This window comes from Petaurus breviceps, unplaced genomic scaffold, assembly GCF_028583685.1.
Source record: "Petaurus breviceps papuanus isolate PSGF00001 unplaced genomic scaffold, PetGlider_PUasm1.0 187, whole genome shotgun sequence".
In the NCBI taxonomy this organism is placed as follows: domain Eukaryota; kingdom Metazoa; phylum Chordata; class Mammalia; order Diprotodontia; family Petauridae; genus Petaurus; species Petaurus breviceps.
In genome coordinates, this window is record NW_027185799.1 from 13,076,660 (window position 1) to 13,098,970 (window position 22,311).

General features: G+C 37.8%; 1 protein-coding gene across 6 annotated transcripts in view; it reads left to right on the forward strand.

The window, feature by feature from the left end:
• BNC2 (basonuclin zinc finger protein 2) overlaps nucleotides 1-22,311 on the forward strand; it is a 529,053-nt gene that overhangs the window by 47,135 nt on the left and 459,607 nt on the right. For 5 of the 6 annotated variants that reach the window (XM_069090674.1, XM_069090665.1, XM_069090667.1 and 2 more), the window contains exon 2: nucleotides 21,724-21,846. The exons of the other annotated variant lie outside the window; for it this stretch is intronic. In XM_069090674.1, the coding sequence (XP_068946775.1) occupies nucleotides 21,820-21,846 (27 nt within the window). In that variant the 5' untranslated portion in view covers nucleotides 21,724-21,819. The remainder of the gene's footprint in view (nucleotides 1-21,723; nucleotides 21,847-22,311) is intronic. 6 annotated transcript variants of the gene reach the window in all.

A 22,311-nucleotide genomic window follows, 5' to 3' on the forward strand; every position in this document is an offset into this window, starting at 1 on the left:
ACTGGTCGCCAAGTCTGGAATACCTGCCCTCAGGAGGGCTCAAAGGGACACTGAGAGGTCATGTATTACAGCTGACTTTAATTCACAGAGACTGGTTTGTCGTTCTCTCCTTATGCTCCTGCTAGTTTCACATTATTAATTGTAGTGTATTTCAGGGTCCAGATTAGATGTGTAAGTATGTTGAAAGGCAGGCAGTGAGCTCAAATTAGAATGCTGAGGCTAGTTATGAAATTATGTTTCCCTCTCCAGATGTAACTTTGCAGTAATTAAATATAATGAAATTTAAGTATTGTAGTCAGTGTGGTGGTAGCTATCTCCAGGCCTAATTGGTAATATCACTTCAATCACAGCAATTATTGCCAGTTATCTGGGAACTATAATAAGCCCAAACAAGTCACATATATTAACCCTGATTTTTTTCCAAATTGGGTGAAACAGATAGCGGGTCCAAGTTCCACTTCCCTTCTTTCTCTCATTCATGTCAGGAGTATTTTGTTGCAATTATGTCTCCAACAGACATTATTCTTTTTTTCCTTTTGAGATAGTCTATTGTTTTCAAGTTTATTTTTTAAAAAATCATTGGTTTTCCCCTGTACTTTCTTCATTTTCCATACTTTCTCTTATTTTGGAGTTATTTTCTCTGTTTTCCATATCTTCTCTTACTTTGGAATATTTACTCAGTACAGACTCAGAGTTGGTGCCCACAAGTATGGTTTTGTTTTTCTTTTTTATTTTGGTGAACAAAATCTATGGTAAAATATAGTTACAGATTTTGTAAGGTCATTTACAGATATCTCTAGGGGGGTATCCCAATAAAAAGAGTTAAGAGGTTATATTGTTTTGGGGACCCCAAATAAAGTATTATTACAAAAGCTCCTCCAGCCTTTGATTTCTTTTGTGAGTCTGGCACCTATTTTATTATGACAACAAAAGATGGGACCTGCTTCCTCCTCTCCAGCAGCCAGGCTGCTTCAGTTTTGCCTGCTGCATGCATCTGAATGAATGGGGGACTCAAAATGTCAGTGATAGGCCAACTAATATGGTTTTCTCAGTTGTGAAATGTTTGTGTTAAGGATTTTTTTTTCTTTTGGTTTGTTTTTGTTATAGTCTGACAGCTGAAGATGCTTTTAAACCCTTCTAGTCACTTAGAGCAAAGCTATACAGCACAGGCTGGGTGCTTCTAAAAGGCAGGTCGTATCCATCACTGGAACAGCAAGGCTCTGGGTTATGAGAGAAGATCGAGGGGTGGGGGAGGGAGGCAAGGGAAAGGGGGAGCTGCTCAGTCCAGTTTACATTTGTCACCAGTGACTAGCTTTTAAAAAATGTATTAGCTGTGCATGGTGGTAAGTAAGTTCCAGCTGCAGGGGATTACTGCTTTGAGTGGGTCGGGGAGCTTGGAATGCATTCACTTCCATCAGGGGATTTGTGTCCCTGGTCATTAGCCTTAACATTACTAAAGCACCAAAGATTAAGAACAGACCAGTGTCACCTGCTCTGAACTTTGAGAAACTCTGGAATCATTAAAAAATCATCCAAAATGGGGCATAAGGGGTGTCCTATTCTAAAGTGTCCCTGTCTTTGTCGTGAAGAATTCTGTAGCTGGCATGCAGGAAATCAAAGGAAATATCTAGGTTCAGGCAGAACACTGCCTCGGGTTGACTTATTCTTGCTACTTATCGAACATGTCACAACTGTAATTCATACCACAGGCACCTTCACGAATACCTTTCCGTTAATGAACAGTGAGTGAGTGAGTGAGTGTGTGTGTGTGTGTATGTGTATGAGAAATTTTAATATCGAGATGAACTGTAGTTTTGAAGAAATGTTTCTGTGGATTTGAGGCTCATGAGTTAAGTAAAGAATTTAACTTTGTTGGGGGTGGGTATGGGGAGGTGGGATATGTACTTAAAAAAACAACACACACACACACACACACACACACACACACCCCAAAGTTAAGTGAGGACCACAAAGGTTTACTTTTTTCGGGGATTTTGAAATTCATCTTCTATGCCAGCAAGCAGTTTAGTGGCAGGAAGTCTTTCCTAGTAGTGCAGTCATGAACTGGTAAACTAGAAGCATCTGTAAAAATTTAGAGAGAATATCAGCTTTCTCAAAGCTCCAGCCCAAGACTAATGAGGTGCAAATGATAGCACAGTATAACCCTTCCCCACCCCAATTGTGGAATGAGATATTGAGACAAAAATAAAAGAGGAAGACAGAGATTTCAGAACTGCACTCCACTGAAACAAATTTCATTTTTCAAATGAAATGGCTTTCAGATGACTTAGATGGACCAACTTTTAAGGTCGGGAAGTAGCCAACAATTACTTTTCTCTCAGCAGAAAAATGTTTCTCTGCTGAGTAAAAACATTCAGGTGGCAGAGGGTTTTTTTTTCTTTTTGAGAACTAGTGACTTGGGGGGGGGCTTTACATGTGTGTTAGATTACATACCTGTTAGCCTGACTGTACTAATTAACAGGAGTCTACTTTAAGTAAACTGCTGATTTGCATCTTTGGCAGGCATCTCTCCCTTTACAGAAAAAGAAAAAGGGGTAACAAAAAAAAAAGATGTGATTTGTTTGAAGGAACACATCTGGGGTGCGATCTGCTGTATCTTAACACCAGATGGCAGGTTTAGGCTGACAACTAAACCCACTTTAGCTTGGTCAAACAGTATCTTAATCTCCCCCCATCTCTGACCATGCACAAGGAAAACTCCTTTGGAAGTCGAACAATTATTTGTACTTCGAGCTAACTGAGAAGTCCTCTATAATTGTGTCTTAGGGCTGATTCTTTTTCCTTGCTTTTGTACTGTTTATAGACAAGACTGCCTTTCCTTGGCAACACCTGAAACGTTCCCTATGTGGCTCATACCTTTTCAAAGTATGTTTGTAGGGGCAGAGGTGTGGTGCCTGGAAGTGTCTGATTCTTGTCATAACAGGTATGGCTTTAGCCTACTTGAGTAGTGACTAGAAGTGACAGCAATGCATTGGAGGTGCCTGGAGGGCCCTCAGTCATCACTCCTACACAGTGCATTGAGAATATGAAAGCGTTGCTCACCATAGCTTGCCAGTGTGAAATACCATCATGATAAAAGTACAGGACAGTGAAGGGGATCTCTTGTGTATGTGTGTGAGGAGGGGCTGGTAGGCACAGGATAAGGAGGAAAAGGAAATGTCTTCTTCCCCATCTTTTGGTCTTTTTTTGGAAGGGGATGGTATTAAAAACATGCATGTAGTGTAGAGATTTTGGAAAGATAAGGAAAGGAGGACATTGTTAGAGTTTATTTTGGAGCTCAGTCCTTCCACCATTATATATGTGGTTTCTTTGTGTCTTCTATAATTATAGAACATAGTGAGGGGCTACGGGGAAATGGGGTGTGCAATATTCTCCCTACATGCTAATATTACCTTTATAGGGATAGTACTAAGTCAAGGACTAATTTTTTTAAAAATTAATTTCCAAAAGTTCCAGATCAGTACATTTAGGGGATATGAGATTTACATATAGCTTTATTATATGTAAAACACATGTTACATGTAGTGCCCTGTAATTTACAGAGTACTTTCCTCGCAACAGCCCTTTGAGATAGATAATGTAGGGCATTGGACTTGGAAGTTGGGAAGATCCAGATTCATATCTTGCCTCATCTACTGTGTGATTTTGAACAAGTAATCATAATCATAATCATAATCATAATGAACATTTATATTGCACTTACTGGGTGCCAGGTACTGTTCTAAGTACTTTATAAATATTATCTCATTTGATCCTTACAGTAACCCTGTGAAAATAGGTGCTATTATTGCCCTCATTTTATAGAGAGAGAAATGGAGACACACAGAAGTTAGGTGACTTGCCTCAGGTCATGGAGCTAGTACATGCCTGAAGCCAAAATTGAACTCAGGTCTTTCTGACTCCAGGCTTGATGCTCTGTTCACCGAGCTACCTAATCTTTCTGTTTCTTCTTTGATAAAATGACTTCTGAGTTACCTTCCAGCTCTAAAGTTATTATTCTCTGATCTCTATTTGACAGATGAAAAAGTGGCACAGGAAAATTAAGTAATTTTGGTGTGGTCACAGAGGTAATAAATAAATGCCTGAGCCAGGACCTGACCATAATTCCTCTGATACCAAGTTCATCGCTCTTTACTACAAGAGCATCTTACCATTTTTAATACCTGTGTATCCTTGGGCAAGCTGCTTGAAGATGTTTGAACCTCAGTTTCCCCATCTGAAAAGTTGTTGTGATTGTTGTGATACTCCAATGAGTAAATGTAACTAGAGCCCTTTGCAAGAGTTAAAGTATTGAATAAATGCCAGTAATTATTCTATTAGGGCTATCTTCACACTCTGCTGACATACTTCTAAGGGGCCTTTGGGGTGGATTGTTGTGGGTTTTGGTTAAAAATTAAAGAACCCAATCCTAACAAGACCAGAGGATTTTAGGGGCTTGTCACCCTAACTCTCTTAGTCAGAATTTGAAGTTATTTCTTTTGTGTTCATTGTATTCTGAAACAGATCTTCAGAAACACTAGAGCAGCTCCCTTACTAGCTATAAAAATTCTCTTTGTAAGGACTATTTTTAATTGTGATTATTGCAAGCAAGACGATCAGCCTGTCCTAGTGGATAGAGCACTGGTCTTATAGTTAGGAAGAACCTAGTTCAAGTTCATTCTTTAACTCCTACTAATTGTGTGACCATGGGTAAGTGACTTAACTTTTGTTGTCCCTGGAAACTAAGACTAAATGTCATGGAGGAATTTTTGTTCTGCCTCTTCAGAGGGAATCTTCCACACTTGTTGAATTCACAGGTATGGATATCCTCCCTCTACCATATTTTTTAATCAAAGCAATAGCATAGTTTTCCTGAATGATTATGCACTTGCTCTTCCCCACACATGGAATTGTTTTCTTCCTCAGCTTTGAATCTTATCTTACCTAGTAGTTCTTCAGAATGCTACTCAAATTCCACCTTCTGTAGGAGACCTTCTATGTAGTATGTCTTCCCTCCAAGCTTTATTCCACTTACTCTATATATAATTTTTATGTATTTAAATGTGGTCTCCTCCATTAGATTGTAAACTCCTTGAAGTCAGGAACTATGTTTTTGCCTTTCTTTTGCAAACCTGGAACTTAGCAGAGTAGTTGGCATATAGTAAGTGCATAATAAATGCATATTGATTGACATGTTTTTGCTGCATCATTTATACGTCTATATAAGATTGCCATGCATAGTTGCCTTTCTTTACATTGCACTACATTAATATTAAACAATTAGTCTATAAGATTCCCACTCCCCATTTTTCATAAAGGCTTTGTGTTTTTGGAAAACCACTTACCTAAAGAGGGAGGGAGGGAATGAGCATTTATTAAGTACCTACTATTTGCTAGACTCTGTTTAAATGCTTTATAAATATCATCTCATTTGATCTTACTCTTGAATCCTCAATTACAGTTCAGGGGCAGACCCAGATTAAGTGACTTGCCCAGAGTCATGCAACTTTTAATTATCTGAGGTCAAATTTGAATTCAGGACTTCCTGACTCCATGACCAGTAAAGCACCCAGCTGCCTCTCTGAAGAGCCAAGAGAAGTGAATATCAGGTATTTGCAAGATAGTTTTGAAAAAAATATCAATATGGATTTCAAGATTAATACATTTTTAACTTTTTATTTTCAGGGATTTTAGTTTTGCTATTAAACAAGCAGGACTATTCATTTTGATAACTGAGAGGAGACACAGTTGATGTGGTTTCTCTTGATCATCATGCAAGGGAGTCTTTCAGTGAGAAAAGTATTTTTTTAGATTACATGAAAAACCTGATCAGTTGTCCTAGTTGGAAGGTAGACATCTCAGTTTTTAGAAATTTGTCCTTAAAATAATTTCCATTTAGCTGTAATGATTTTGACAGTACATGTGTTTAATTTTAGAGTTTTATCTGTTCAACATAACTGTGAAAAGAGAGCTAACTTAAATCAGCAAACCTGGGTTTAAATATCATCCATGTAACTTTGGGAAAGTTTTTTTTTTAACCTTCCTAGGCCTCAGTTAGCAAATCTATAAAGTGAAGGTTTTTTTTTTTTTTTTTAACCAGATTCCCTCTCAGATTCATTCAGGTTTAGATCTATGATCTTAAGATTTTTAATTTTAATTTGGTATTATTGAGTAGTCTCTTAGTTTAAAAAAATGACCTATCTAATGTAGTATCATACATTTCATATGTTAGCTCACCTGTCATACATTATGTTTCACATTTTGAAAAGTTATTTTTTATTTGGTATGACATTTGGGGCTGATTTAAAAAAAAAACACCTAAACACTAACTTCAGTTCTTTTATATATAATGTAACAGCAAGCAGCCTCTAAACAAGCCTTAGGCAAACTTCTCAGTAAGTTCTTAATGGATTTTTTTTTAAAGCCATAATTCCAAGTAACTCCTGTGGTTTATTTGTCTGTGCACATGATGTTACCTCTATAGTTTCATGGTCATGTCCACAGGGTTACCATTAGTATTTTATCAGTGATGTATTTTCAAAAGTTATCATATCCAAAATACTGTTAAAAAGTTGATATAAAAATGAAAACACTATGTCTTTTAAGATGAGTAGTACAATTTTTGGTAATTTGCCTGTGAAAGAGATGTGTATTGTCTTACTTCCAACTGCATATCTCACTGTAATTTTTTGATTCAGATTTGCTAGATGAGTTTGGCTAAATGTACTTCTGAGGGCAGGGTTAGCAGAATGTAAGAGAGTAACATTCACTTGAATGTTAAGACTATTTGGCTATGAATGTTAGACATTTTTATTTTCCTTTAAGCAGTATTTGGCAAAAAAATTCCAATACTGTAGTCAGTTATATGTTTATACATATCAGTAGAAGCTCTCACTGCTCTCTGACTGTTTCCTATGCATCTTTATTAGTTTTAAAGTCTCAAGAATTGAAGCTGAGGAACATAGGTGTACTTAACAACATATAAAAAAAGAATGATCTTACAACCTGAAAAATACTCCTTTCTGACCTATTGCTATGGTCTGTTGGTTTTGTTTATTAGGATGCAGGTTTTTTAAAAAAGTTTTTTAATGGTAAATTTTTATGGATTGTCAAAATCATGGACTTAAAATCACTTGATTTTTTTCCTTGCATACTTAAGAATATGTAGTAGCTGCTGAAATGTAAGGAAGAATAAACTCAAAAATCATCTATCTATCTTTCTAAACTATCTGTCTGGTTCTGTTCCTTCTGTAATCAGAGGATGCTATCCCTTGAATGATACTGAAGGCTAAAACTTACATTTGGGTATTTTAGATTCCCATCCTACTTAAAGTGTAAGTTGATTGATTTGTAGAAACATATTATAAATTATAATACTTAATGACTCTATGGTATTCCAAAACAGGATTACTCTATGATTATTTGATGGATCTATGATCTTATTAGTATGAATACGCTTTCCACTAGTGCTGATCATACTCCCTTGCACTCTACCCCTTCCTGTCCACCAATATACCTTCTCAACCTAAGGAATTTTTACCTCTGTTTTTTGTAAAGGATATACTCAGCATACTGGAGGTTTTCTACTGATCGTTTATAATATATTTGGAGTACTAGTATAGAACCTGAACAGTCCATTGATTTCCCGTTTTTACTACCTGACTGGCCCACCTATCTTCTGGTCATATGTGTCCTTGTTGTTCTGTCATTTCAGTCCCATCCAACTCTTTGTGACCCCATTTGGGGTTTTCTTGGCAAAGATACTGGGGTGGTTTTTCATTTCCCTCTCCAGCTCATTTTACCGATGAGGAAACTGAGACAAATAGGGTTAAGTGACTTCCTCAGGGTCACATAGTGTCTGAGACCAGATTTGAACTTAGTTTTCCTGATTCTAGGCCTAGCTAGACATTTGTCTTTAACACTGTTGCTTGCACACCACTGGTAATATGGTATAGTCTATCTATATCTACCATATATCTTTCTGTTTCCTCTTGGGTTAATTTGTAATTTTGATTGTTTTCAGATTGTGCCATTTGGGGTGGCTAGGTGGCACAGTAAATAGAGTACCAGCCCTGGAGTCAGGAGGACCCGAGTTCAAATCCAACCTCAGACACTTAACACTTACCAGCCCTGTAACTTGGGCAAGTCACTTAACCCCAATTGCCCTGCCCTCCCCCCTCCAAAAAGAAAAAAAAAGACAAACATCCAGATGAAAAACTAAAAAAAAAAAAAGATTGTGCTATTCTTTTATTTATAACCATATAAGACACTATTAATGTTAAAGGGATGGAATTCCTTGTTGGTAACTATCGGGTGATCATTTACAACACTATGCACATATTATACTATCAGTTTGCTTTAATTCTGTGTTTGTTTTTTCTCAGTGCCTATGCAAGATATACATATATCTATGTCTATGTTATCTATACTTCAGTGCGTGTATGATGATCTTGTTGGCTGGATATTCATGCCCTGTAGATCAACCCTCATCTATATCTTCTCATCTTGTATTATCTTTCTCCATGTCCATCTATAAATCTGCCAAACATTCTAGAAACTTTTGTCTGGTTTCTTTAATGTTTTTGCACTTTCCCCAATATAATTTGGTATCTTTTCCTCTTCCCGCTCTCTTGAGTCCAACTCTAAATCTATGTACAATTTCTGTGTGTGCTCTCTTGTGTGTAGATACACTCGTGTATAAACTTGTATATTTTATTGGGAAAAATTCATTTTTCATCCACTTTGTTTTTCCAGTTAGACTAATAATTTGCATATCACTGTCAGTTTCATCCGTTAGGTCTTAATGTGTCTTGGGTCTCCATGCAGTTAAGTACACTGTAAAGAGCAGTGGGAGAACTTTGTCATACAGAGGAAATCCTTCTCTTTGGACTCTGTGAAAGAAGTCTTTAATTATACTGCTCACCACCTTAGGTGAACTTATTTCATGTCAGTCTGTAGTGGATTATTGAACAAAACTATCTTCATAAGTCATTTCTGACATAGCCTTGTTAATATGTATGGAAGATGCTGTCTTTGAGGAGAACTCTTAATATTGAATTTTGTTCCACTGAGTCAAAATCAATGAACAATGGACAAAGCAAGATCTTATAATCTCTATTACTTTCATTCAGTTAATACAGCCTAAGGAAGTAAACATGTTTAATTCTGTTCTAAATGTTTGGAAGTTCTTAGCAAGGGAGGCAGCATGGTGTAGAAGTAGCATTGAACAAGTTAAGGGACCTGAGTTTGAGGGCCATTGTTGCCACTTTATACCTATGTGACCTTGGCATGTCACTTGGAATTCTCTAGTTCTTTTTCATTAAATTCCCCCTGAAGTGTTTGCATGGAGTTTTGTGTGCAGAAGGGAAACTGTGTTGGGAGAATCAGGCCTCTTATTACCCAGAGAAAGATAGATATAGAGATAAAGCAATTTGTCTCAGTATAAGACCAAGAATCTGAATCTGGGATTTTTTTTATAGTAAGTCCTAAACTCTAGTGCCTGGAACATATTCTTTCTTTTGTTTTCCCATCTTTTCATGTCAATATAGTGAGGGCTTTGAAAGATGTTAACCCTCTGCATTCAAGGCAAATGAAACTCCCCTGAAGGAGCTGTCATATTAGCTAAAAGAGCCAATAGTTTAAACTTTTGGCATAGAACTTAAAACAAAAATGTCTTTGCTTTCTTTTGACAAATCCAAGCATTATCCTAAGGTGAGGTACCTAAGTGCCTGGCTTTTCCCCCTTGAATTTCATATACATCTATGTATGTTTTTTGTCTGTCAAAGATGATGCATTTTGCTTGAAAGACAGATGAACTTTCTTGTTACTTCTTTTAGACTTTCTAATGTAATTCATTTGGGTAGTTCTTCCACTAACATAGACTGTAGGCCTTTCATGCCTTCCTAGATGGTCTTCTTGGTTCCTGTTTTTGAAAAATTCATTTTTTGATCATCAGTTTCTTAAAGCTGCTCTTCAAACAGCAGACATATACTGTCCATCATTAGGCCTTAACTCAAAACTTGCCAGCTCAATAGATCCTATTAAAGTCTTTTCTCCTCTGGGTAAGCCTTAGAGAATTTAAGGTCACTTCCACACCACAGTGAGGCATCAGAGGTGGATTTAATGGAAGATCTTATTCCATGTGGGATAAAAAGACTTCTTCCTCTAAAGGCCAGGCATTTCTGTTTCCTGTAGACCTAATGGCTGTTTATTGCTCCTTCTTCTTCCTGTTTGATGGTTTTTCTTGTTCCAGCTGAACCACGTCAGTTCTGATTGTGGCTCTCCAACATAGTTTGTCTACTTCTGTTCCTCTGTGGTGATCTTCAGATGAGTATTACATTGCTTCATGGTGATCTCTTGTCTTTATTCCCATCTCCCCATCTTTGCTTACTTATAGGTCAGCCCACTTCAATTTTCCTTCAGTGGGTGCCTTCTCATACAATTGTTATCTAGATTCTTGAGGCACCAGTCCTTTAAAATTCACTTGTCATAAGGATGAAATCAGTAGTTATGGAACAGGTCTGTACTTTAGGACATTCTTAGTGTCTTTCACAACTTTTATCGTGTGGATAGTGCTAGGGAAAAGCAGAAAGAGGTGTAATGTACTGAAAGTTTCAAGTTGGGGAGAATTATATAGTGCCTCTTTTGCATATTTTCCATGGTACCTATCCTTTGATAAGTATTATCTCATTTGATCCTCACCACAATCCTGGAAGGTGGGTGCTGTTATTATCCTCATTTTACAGTTGAGGAAACTGAGTTAAACAGGTTTAAGTAACTTACTCAGGGTCACACAACTAGTAAGTGTCTGAGGCCAAATTTGAACTCGGGCTTTCCTGACTCCATGCCCAGAGCTTTATGGGCCTGTACCACCTAGCTGCTTTGTGCCAGGTGAAACTCACATTTGAACAGTTAGGAGATGCCATTTCTTGATAGGCCTTTAATTAGATCTGGCACTCACACTTCTGTTGGTCATAAATTGGTCTGCATATCTGTTGTCAAAAATTATGTTTGTAAAAAAATTTTTAGTTTCTTATCTAACCAGGCCAGATAGAAAAGTTAATTATTAATAACAACTTTCTCTTACCCATTTTGACATTTGCTAGGAGTAGATACTAATAGTAATAACTTATTTTTATATCCCTTTAAGTTTTCTAAAGTTCTTTCCTCCCAATAACTCCATGGGATATGTCGGAAGTCAGGTCCTTTTGAGTAGGCATTGTTTCATTCTTTGTCCTCATGTCTGTAGCTAAGGGACTGACAATATGTGCTTAATAAATACTTGTTGATTGATTGATTGATTTTCCCCATTTTACAGATGAAGAAACTGACATGAATTGGGTGATTTAGTAGAAGGTGATAACATTAGTAAGAAACAACTTGGGGGGGCGGCCAGGTGGCTCAATGAGTAAGAGCACCGGCCCCAGTGTCGGGATGACCTGGGGATCAAATCCAGGCTCAGATACTTAGCACCACACCCAGAAATAACTGGCCGTGTAACCTTGAGCAAGTTACTTAACCCGTATTGCTTTAAAATTAAAAAACAACTTGGATTTGAATACAAGGCTTCAGACTTCCAACTACTGCTCTTTCTGCTATGCCATGCTTCTGTCTCTCTCTTCCTTCTTTATAGAGGGAAAGTAAACTTGAATGAGGGAAAACTTCCCTAAATGGAAAAAGTAGCTTCTTCCGTACCCATGCAAGTTGCTTTGTCAGTTGCAGAAGATAGCACACTTGACCCTAAAAGAGCAGCTTCAAACTTTGGGGAATCCTGGATGGTTAACCAGTGAGATCATTTGATTGTAGTGAAACTTTCCAGCTGTTATGAATTCAGGCTTCTAGTGCATTATGCTTTTATTACTAGATTGAATTGTAGGATAAGAAGAAAGTTTTGATCACCTTAGACCACACACGCAAGCCTAGAGACTTTGTACCTGAATCTGAAGATTTTGAATGGTGTCTTTTAGAATGTTTTTTTTTTTTGCTTTAAAAGTACTTTTTTTTTTCTGTTTGGCCTTGAGATTCATTTGTTTCACAGTAAGTTCCATTAATACCTGAATTTTCCTAGCCTCCACCTGCTTGCCATAGAGGTTTTTCATTTTGTAATATGCATTTTTTGTTTTTGCTTTTTTGGAGGTTAATTGGGGTTAAGTAACTTGCCCAAGGTCACATGGCTAGTTGTGTGTGTGTGTGTGTGTGTGTGTGTGTGTGTGTGTGTGTGTGTTTAAGTGTCTGAGGCTGGATCCCAACTCAGGTCCTTCTGACCCCAGGGCCAGCTCTCTACTCACTGCGCCACCTAGCCGCCCCATAATATGCATTTTTGACACAGTTATTTTACCTATATTTCTTTTCTATTGACTTTTATGCCCACTTTAATGGTTGTTCTTTGGATTCCTTAATTTCTTTAAGAAAAGGATAGGAAAAGCTGAGCCTTCTTCTGAACCTAACTCTGGGATCACTGTTGGAGTGGGCTGCTGAATACAAGGTCTACCTGTGAACAGTGCTCCATGATGGAGGGTCTTGATTAAATGTGCAATGGCAACAGGAAGAAAGAAAACACACAATTCCCCCAATAACCAGAAAGGGGTTAATCAGAATCAACAAAGAGTATTTAACTCCATTGCTGAGCCATTGTTCAGACTCACAGTACAAATGTGTTCTGCTCAAGTTGGCTGGAACAATGTCTCAAGTTAGTGATTAGGCTCCCCTCCAACTTTAACCTCCGGCAAAATTTATGCAGCTATACTACCGTTTGTCAGGTAATTAAAGGGAAAAAAAGAAATATTTGCCTAAAGTAGAAGTGTTTTTTAATTAAACATGAAAAATAATAAATAAATGCAGGAGCTAAGTAAACTGTGCTTAACCTCTCCTCCAACATATTAAGACCTTGAAGTAAAAGGCCAGCATTTTATAATGTGGATGTTTGTTGAGTATTCACTGATCCTGTTTGCTATGATTTCTCAAGGCTTCAGGTTATCACTTTTGCTGTGCTGGACCTTGGAATCTGATACTTAGATTTTGCATTTCTTTAGCAGTGCAGCAGTACCTATGTCCTCTTCTGTGCACTTCTGCCCTATTAAAGAAATGTAGATTATGAATATCTACTTTGACCTCTCCTGCCTCTTATTTCTACACATTGGTTTTTCTCTAGGTGAGTAATGGAAAGCTTTTTTTGTGAAATAGAGCCAGGCCTGACTTGTGTGAGCTTTTGCACCAGTCAGGATCATAGGATCAAAGATTTAGAGAGTGGAAGGGCCCTTAGACATGAACTAACCCAACTTTTTTCATTTTACAGATAAGAAAAATCAAGCCCAGAAAAAGAAAAATTTTGAAAAAAGGGAGAAAAAGGGACCCCCCCCCAATTTTGATTAGTGATGGTTTAAATTCAAATCTTCAGTGTTCAAAACTGAACTAATCATTTTCTGCTCCAAATCAATTCCTTTCCCTGATTGCCTACTCTTGCCAGCATCACTTTCTCATTCACCAGGACGGATGCATTTGACACCACCTCCCTCTCACCTTTTCCACATAGACATACACATGTGCACACACACACATGCACAAATACACACAAATACACACACACCTTTGTTCTTGAAATGGCTTTAGTTCTTCCTCAATTTTGTTTTTCCTGTTTCTACCATAGTCAGACCCCAGGCATGTTATCATGCTCTTTTGACTGAATGGATCCTCCTGGCTGATATCCTCAACCCAATTTCTTGTTTCCATCACATCTGTCTTATCTTCTATTGCTAGATTAATCTTTGTAAACCATAGCTCTGATTTCCCACATGTTCAAAAAAATTAAGTGGCTCCCTCTTGCCTACTGAATTAAGTCTAAACTTCTTAGTACAGAGGTCAGCAAACTGTGGCCCATGGGTTGACCCTTCCCTTAGTTTAACATTCAGAAGACTTCCATAATTTGACCTCAGCCTGCCTTACTAGTCTCTTCTCCCACATGTATTCTGAACTTCAAAACACTGATGGGTTATTTGCTGCCCCTCTGAAAATAACCTTGCTGCAGTTTCTTGCTTTCACAACCTTTCTTTGCCCATTTTATTTCCTCCATTTAGATTTCCCACTTTGATCTTTGCCTGTGGAAATATTACTTATCTTTCAAAGCTTGGTTATATGTTACCTCCTTCATGAAGCCTTTCCTGATACCCATCCATATTTAAGTCAACATTTACCAAGTATCATTATGTGCCTGGAGCTTTTCTAGGCAGTGAAGGGGACGCAAAGGAAAAAAGACTTTGTCCCTGCCCTCAAAATCGTTTATCATCTTGGCAGAGAAGAGGAGAAAGGACATAAGATATAGGTACATAATAAGTAAGAAGAGGAATATGTTTATTCTCCTTCCTTTCCCTCCCCCTCCTCAGAGGGCATAGCTGGGGCCAGTGACCAGAAGTTACAAGTAGGCAGGTTTGGTGTCAGTATAAGGAAAGCCTTCTGTACTATCAGGGCTGTCAAAGATGGAATGGGCTGCTCCAGTGCTTAACATTAAGGTCTCTCATCCCTGGAAATGTTTACATACAAACTTGACAGCCAGTTGTCAGGAATATTCAAAGGTTTAGATCTAGAAGGGACTTTCAGGGTCATCAAGGACATCCCTTTTACTTTACTAATTAAAAAAAAAATGAAAGTCAGAAAGGTTAAGTGATTTGTCCAAGGGCACACAGCTAATAAATGTTTGTGGCAGCATTCAAATCTAGGTCTTTGTGACTCCTAATGTAGTACACTACCACACCATATACTTTGCCTCTTATAGATAGGATTCATGATTTGGGTATGGGTTATACTAGATAACTTCTGAGCTGTCCCTTAGAACTTGAAAGAACAATTTATATGATAACAACACTGCCAAAACAAACAACTCTGAAAGCTGTAAGAATTCTGATCCATGAACATCCATGTTTCTCAAGTACTGATGATGAAGAATGTTATCTACTTCCTGACAGAAGTGATAGACTACTCTGGGTACATAAAGAGGGGTGTGTGTATGTATATGTATGTATGAGTATTTGTATATATATATATAAATACATATAAAATTTATTTTTATTATATTGACAATGAGAATTTGTTACGCTTGGCAATGCATATTTGTTAAAAAGGAATTTGATTTTTTCCCTTCCCCTCCCCCCTCCAATAGGGTAAGGCTGACAGGAGAGAGAGAAAACATTTCTGTTAATTAAAAAATAAAATTTGATTCTTGAAAAGGTTATTTGTGAAGGTGCCATTTATGTAATACTTCACATTTTTCAGAGTAAATGAACTTTGAAAACTGTGAAGTACCCAATAAATATAGGATGTTGTCATGTATCTATCACTTCTCCACTACTAAACTGTAAGATCTTTGAGGGCAGGCAATCTATGTTGCAAAATCAGCATTCAGTTAATATATATTGAAAGAATGAATGATATAATCATTGCCACCTTACTAAGGTGAACATCCCTTAAAATACTGGTCTCTTGACTGCATATTCCCCTAATGTACACCTAATAAGTGGACTTAACTCTTTAAGAAGCCCAGTATAACATCCCTGCCTACAACCAATCTCATTATATATAGCCCTGCTACACTTTATATAAATACATACTCTCTCCTTCCCTCCTTGTCCTTCACCCTTCCCCCCTGCCCCTTTTATTTTGTGAATGGGGATGGGGATTGTCGTGGTGGACATGAGCTCCTTTTGTCCATTGTGTACAGTAGTATTTTTGAGAAATTATTAAAAATGAAGTCTTCACACACAAGCTTGGAGTAGACATCCCCCTGATTTCTCTGACATGTTTGAGACCTGTCAGTTAACCTCAACCTAGTTTAGCCTCTCTGCTGAGATGATTTACTGGTGTGTGACAGCTGTGCATGCTATAGCTTCTTGGAGCCACAGGTGAGAGTTGGGTAATACCAGGGCACCAAAGATGGATGAAGAGGGCTAAGCAAGTCCCCATTCCAGAGGTGCTATTCCTTTCTTCATCTCCCATAGGACAGGGCACAAAGCCTTCAGTGAGTTAGGAGGACATCTACTCCAAGCATGTGAAGACTTCCCCTGAAGGAATAGGTGGATGAGAACAGTTTGTTCCAGTGGCCATGAAGGTGGTTGAAACAGGTGCTGTAAAATGCTTACAGCTCTGTCAAACTCAGAGATGCCAAGGCCATTCACTACATCTGGGGCCATCATTGCCAGTTGTCTTGACTTTTGTCTTGCCACTGGACTTTGATGTCTCTGGAAGAGGGATTGAGACTGATGACTTTGTGCAACTCTGCCTCACTTAAATCTAATTAACGCACAAATTAAGATTTCACCTTGTAATGTTATTAGTTCTCTTCAAAAAGGAAGGATGAATAACAGCAAAAATGAAGTAGGCACTCATGAGAGGAAAGAACACTGGCTCTCAATCTAGAAGACTAGTATTCAGTGTGATTTACTCAAGTTTTCTCTTCTGAAGCTTTTCACTTACCTCATCTGCAAAATGGGGCATTGTATTGATGATCTCTAAGAGAACTTATGGCTCTAAATACTTAGATCTTAGATTTTGTTCTAGGTAGCTTAGATTGATGATGTTTCATTGTGAAGCAGCAGTTTAGATCCGGTGTCTTACCAGCAATATGCTGGTGCAGAGCAATAATTTTTTTATTATGACATTCCATTTCTTATCTCCATGTCTTTGCAGGGCTACTTCTCCTTGCCTGGAATGTATTTCCTCTTCATCACTTAGAATGCCTGATATCTTTCAAAATTCAGCAAAATTACTAGCTCTTAAAGGAGGCTTTTCTTCTCATTTGCAGTTGCTATTGACCCCTGAAATTACTTTGTATTTATTTCGTACATAAAGTTTGTGTTTCCTTATCATAGAATCATAACATGATAGATTTAGAGTTAGCACCCCAGAAGTCATAAAGTTTAACACCTTAGTTTATAGGTGATGAAACTGAGGCCCAGAGAATTTTAGTGATTTTCTCTAGGTCAATCACATACAAGTGTGAGGCCAAATTCCAACCCAGGTCTTCCTGACTCCAGGTTCAGCACTTAACCTGCTACATCATGCTGACTTTATTAGCTTTGTACATATTATTCAGGCACTTTAGGTTTTGTCTCTAACTCCCAGCACCTAGCAGTAGTGCCTAGTACACAGCAAACAATAAATACTCATGGAATAAATGAATTTCTTTGAGAAAAGGTTTATGAGGACAAGGAAGCTGATTGACTGGTAAGCAGGTGACTGTCAGGTATAAGAGGTATAAAGTGTGCTGAACACATACATATTGAAAACAGAAGAAAAAGGACAGGGAAAAGCTATAAAATAAAGGCAGTCTTTTTCAGCAATAATCCACTATTGGGCCCTCCATGTTGAGATGATGTTTGGTGTAAGATGGCTTGGGGGAAATGACCAAATCTTGCATTCCCAAGCTTTAAATATAAGGGGTTGTTGGTAGAGGAAAAGACAGAAATACTAAAGTGATCTAAAGCTCACACATAGTCTTTTACTGTTTACAGTGCACTTCCCAAATTGAGGAAAAGCTTCAAATGGAAAATGGGATTTGGTAGTGGTCTCCCAGGGTCTATTTGTTCTGTTTGGTGGCACACATCAAATTGAATGGGAACTCAACTACATCACTGCTGAAATCTCTGCCTCAGGATTTTACTAACTCAGAGTGAGGAAGAAAATTGTAAGAGGGTGGAATGGGGTGAAATAGATGAGATAAAGAAACCAGTAAGGTTTGGTAAAATGTGTGAAAAAAGATAGTGGAAGCAGCTTCTGATTCAAAAGTAAACTGGACTTGTCTTGCTTCAGAGTTGATGAGCACACAGGTGTTACTGCTGAGTACTATGGACTTTGTCCTCTGGCCTCCCTAAAGACTGAACATATTCTTTCTTCAGTGACCCTGTCCCCTGCATTTTTCTTAGGGAGGAGAGTGAATCTCAGAATTAAACTTGGGTTTCCATTTATGGTAGTGCTAAGTTGTTGAAATATACTCTCTATATTAGGAAGGTTAGTGGGGTTTTTCCTTTGTTCAGAATTTTCCATCAAAGAATAGAATTTAAAAGATTTTTTTAAAAGTGTGAGTCCTTTAAATTTTTTGTTAACTTTAGATCATCATTAATCTAACTAGACTTCATATCCAGTTAGTTCTGCTGCACGGTGCTAATCATATATTCTGACTCTGGCTGTAGATCATGGCTGGAAACTCAGGATCTATTAAGTTTTATACATTTATATTAGATTACATTATATTAAATTTCTAAAATTATTAATATTATGTTATTTACATCATGTCATATACTGAAATGGAGCTTTTTGCTATGCCACCAAGATACAATGGAATAAGCCTTGAGGTTTTTTTTTGTTGTTGTTTTGATTTTTGGAGGGCAATTGGGGTTAAACGACTTGCCCAAAGTCACATGGCTAGTATGAGTGTCAAGCACCTGAGGCCACATTTGAATTCAGGTCCTCCTGACTGCAGGGCCTGTGCTCTATTCACTGTGCCACCTAGAAGCTCCAAGCCTTGGTTTTAAAGTCAGATGACCTGGGTACTATAGCAGCAAGCACCCCAGCGTCCCCAGGGTGGCTGCCCATACAGGTTCTTGGATCTGCTTTGTTAAAGGAAAGCAACTCAAAATGGGTTAACAAGCTTACTTTAATCAGTCAAATATGTATCGTTTACCTCATTCAGGGGAAAAAGGTCAGCACCCCAAACTTCAGAGTATACAGACAGAATTATCAAGACAGAGGAACAGATAAAGTAGACAGTTTCCAAACTGTCCCACCATTACATATCAACATCTGGGTTTTTCAAAGCGGGGGTGGGGGTGGGGGGGTGGGGCTCTCAACAACGGCTTCCCAGAATCCGGATCAAATCACAGAACACTTCTCAAAGTGAGCCCCCAAAACAAAGCCTCACATCAGGGCTTATATAGCCTTCTCCTGGCTCAGAGAATGTAACAACTTTCTTGACCCACTGGCCAATCACAAAGTATCTACTGAAAAAAACAAGCCTCCCACCCCAGGCTCCAGGTGCATGCACTTTAGCCTAGGGGCAGGGAAGATCTTAAAAATTTACATTCCCATTACAGGTACACATCTTTGTTTTGTCACTTTGTGCCCATGTGAACTTGACCAAGTAAACTTCTTTGGGTCTCTTTTTCCTCATTTGTAAAATGAAGGGTTTGTGCAAGATAACCCTTAAGGTACCTTACAACTTGGCCTCTAAACAATCCTTTTTTTTTAGTATCACAAAATACTAGGGATTTCAATAGGGTTTTTCTAGTAAAACCACATTGTCCCAAAGATTGGGCCCCAAACTAGTTATTGACTGTGTTTTTTTCCTATTTGGGTAGCCTCTTCTTGAACTGGACCCTTTGTTTGAAACATATATGTAAATAAAAGAAGAGATCTTCATTGACTTTCTGTCATTTAGGTCAAGTGAGGGTGCTAGACAGTCCATAGGGGTAGGTTGTAGTACACATGCCATATGGGAACAATTTTCAAATGGTCCTTAGCCTCCTTTTCTGTAAAAGACTTTTTCCTAGATCTTATTTTCCCCATCCTGTGTTTCCCTTTTCATGTTCATGTCCCCACAGTGGGAATTCCTAATATGGAGAGTGGGGATAGCAATATAGAGAAAAGCATTGGATGCATTTGGTTTCCTTTGAGATCATAAGATACTAGTGAATACCATTATCCCTTTGAGTGCCTTAGGAATGGTATGGAATGAAAAGGCATTTGTAGATCTCGATGGACATTTGTGGTTTATTGAGGTAAATCAATGAAAGATTAGAAATGTTACAGCATTGAGTGGCCCCTAGGTTTTCCATGCATGGGTGTGGCAAGTTTGGCAACTTTTGTTACTTTTCACATTGGACCAGATTAGGTAACCCATTATTTTCCAACTTCTACTCAAAAAGCAAATGTTTGAATGCTTTTTTTTTTAGGCCCATGCTTGGTTTGCTCTTTTTTTTCCCCTTGAGCTTATACATATTAAAGTGCTTCGCAAACTTTAAAGTGCTATAGAAAGGTAAATTATCATTGTTATTTTTATTATTATAGTACTTGGGTAATTGACTTACTATTACTTCCCTTTTGCCATTAGAATCTATCATGGAGACATAGATTCAGAGCTGGAAGAGGCAATAGAGCTCATCTAATCCAAACCCTTCATGTTACAGGAGGGGGAAAGAGAGGCACAAACATTAAATATCCATCATCACACAGCTACTAAGTGGCAAGGCTGGGCACAAACCCATTCTCTCTAATTTCAAAACCAGTATGGTTTCCACTATGCCACATTACTTTTCACTTTCAGCTTTGCTGTCTGACTTTTTTGAAAAATGGTATTTTAAAGAGGAAAATAATTTATTTAGAAAGTTTACTTATATGTTGCAAGTGTGTATGTTTATATGCATCGTACATGTTAATCCAGACTTACAGAACAGATAATATGGGGATGATTTATTTATAAAAGGGTTCTTTGCTTTTTTCTGTTAGGAAAGAACACTTTTAAATTTTGAATTTCCTTGACATTTCTAAAATATTATTTGATTCATATGCAAAGTAGTAGTTGTATGAAATGAGGTACACTTATATGCGTGTAATAGAAATGTTCGTTATTTATACAGACCCATATTTCCCATCTTCCATTTTCTTTATGTTGCATATATGGTAACATATTATTCCGTCTTCTTGCCTGGGGCCCCTTCACCCTTGTGACAAGAGTGTCGAGGGCAACAAAAGTACATGTGGAGAAGAAACACATGGGCCTAGAAAACACGGCGGTCTGTGTCCCTACTCTTGCTTTGTAGCTTATGTTGCATAATCAGGAGAGGCCAGACAAACCAAAGCCTTTCTAGTTCATAGTATCTGGGGCAGTTATGAAGTCCCTGCAAGATAGTTTCTTGCTGTCATGGTAGCAATCTAGATTGTGACACAGAAGAACTCTGAGGGAGTTCTTGAAAGTCAACTGAGAGTGACATGAGAAACCTATTTCTGTTCTACAGTTATAGGTTAAGAAATGCATTTAGAGGATTAGAAATGAAGAGACAATATTTTGTATAAGGTCTCCACAGTAGTATCTTAATCTGTATATTTCCTATGTCTCCCTCAATAATGGCTTTTAGAAAAAGATTGCAATAGCAAGTTCATGCATTATGTTGCTATTATTTTCTTTCCTACTAGAGTCAGGGTGGACCAAAGATTCATTTTCTGGGATATTCCACTACTTTCCCCCATCATTTTCATTCCAAAATGTTCACGTGAGGGGGAAGAACATGGTAGTAACTAACTTGGTGTGAGCTTCGTGGTTTTTACAGTGTTCTGAAAGTTGAATGTTTCCCTTATAATGTAATTATGAAAACATTACACCAATAAGCATCCTATTGTGATGCCTTGTTGTGTAGACTGGCTTCTTTCAGTGTCATTTTAGTTAAAGCTTTTTTAATTCTTATTAAACCGGACAGCTTTGACTACAGACTTAGAAACATCCTTGCTTTTCTAGAACCATATAAGCTTTTAAGAGAGTCATAAGAAAGTTGTGAGGAATGTTAAAGAACTTGAGGTATCTTTATGTACAGTAATATTGGTAAGCTTTCTTATCAGTTGATTTATTTTGTCATAACATACAGGATGCAAATTTCTTTTTCTTTTTTTTCTACCCTTTTTGGAGGGCAATTGGGGTTAAGTAACTGCCCAAGGTTACATGGCTAAGTTTTTTTTTTTTTTGCGTAGGTGTTAAGTGTCTAAGGCCAGAATCGAACTGGGGTCCTCCTGACTCCAGGGCCGGCACTTTACTCACTGTGCCACCTAGCCGCCCCTGGATGCTGGATGCAGATTTCTAATAACACTCAAAAGGTCAGAGGTTACATGCATGCATGAATAACAAAGTATTTCCTGACATATATTGTATTTACTTATATTTGGAACTCTTCAAAAAGTTGTAGATTTAATTTTTTTAAGATCTAATTTCAACCCAAGGAAGGTGTTTTTGAAAAAGAAATGGTTTCAACCATTGCTGCCGTATTTCAGTTTCTAGGCAGAGGAAACTTCTATTTATTAAGTCCTCTGTGAGGAATATTTGTCACATATGTTTAAAGGAAAACTGTTTAAGATGAAAAATATCATGAATGACTTTCCCCCTGTGCAAAGTAAACAAACACACCAAAAACCCTCCTCCATTTGTGCCTGTAGGAATGACAAAGGTATGACAAACTGCAGGCAGGTGATACACACAGCAATGAGCTCACATCAGCACACCTGCACACAGATCAGGGCTGCATCTGGAGCTGGCAGTTGGAGTTGCTTTTTTTTTAATCCCGC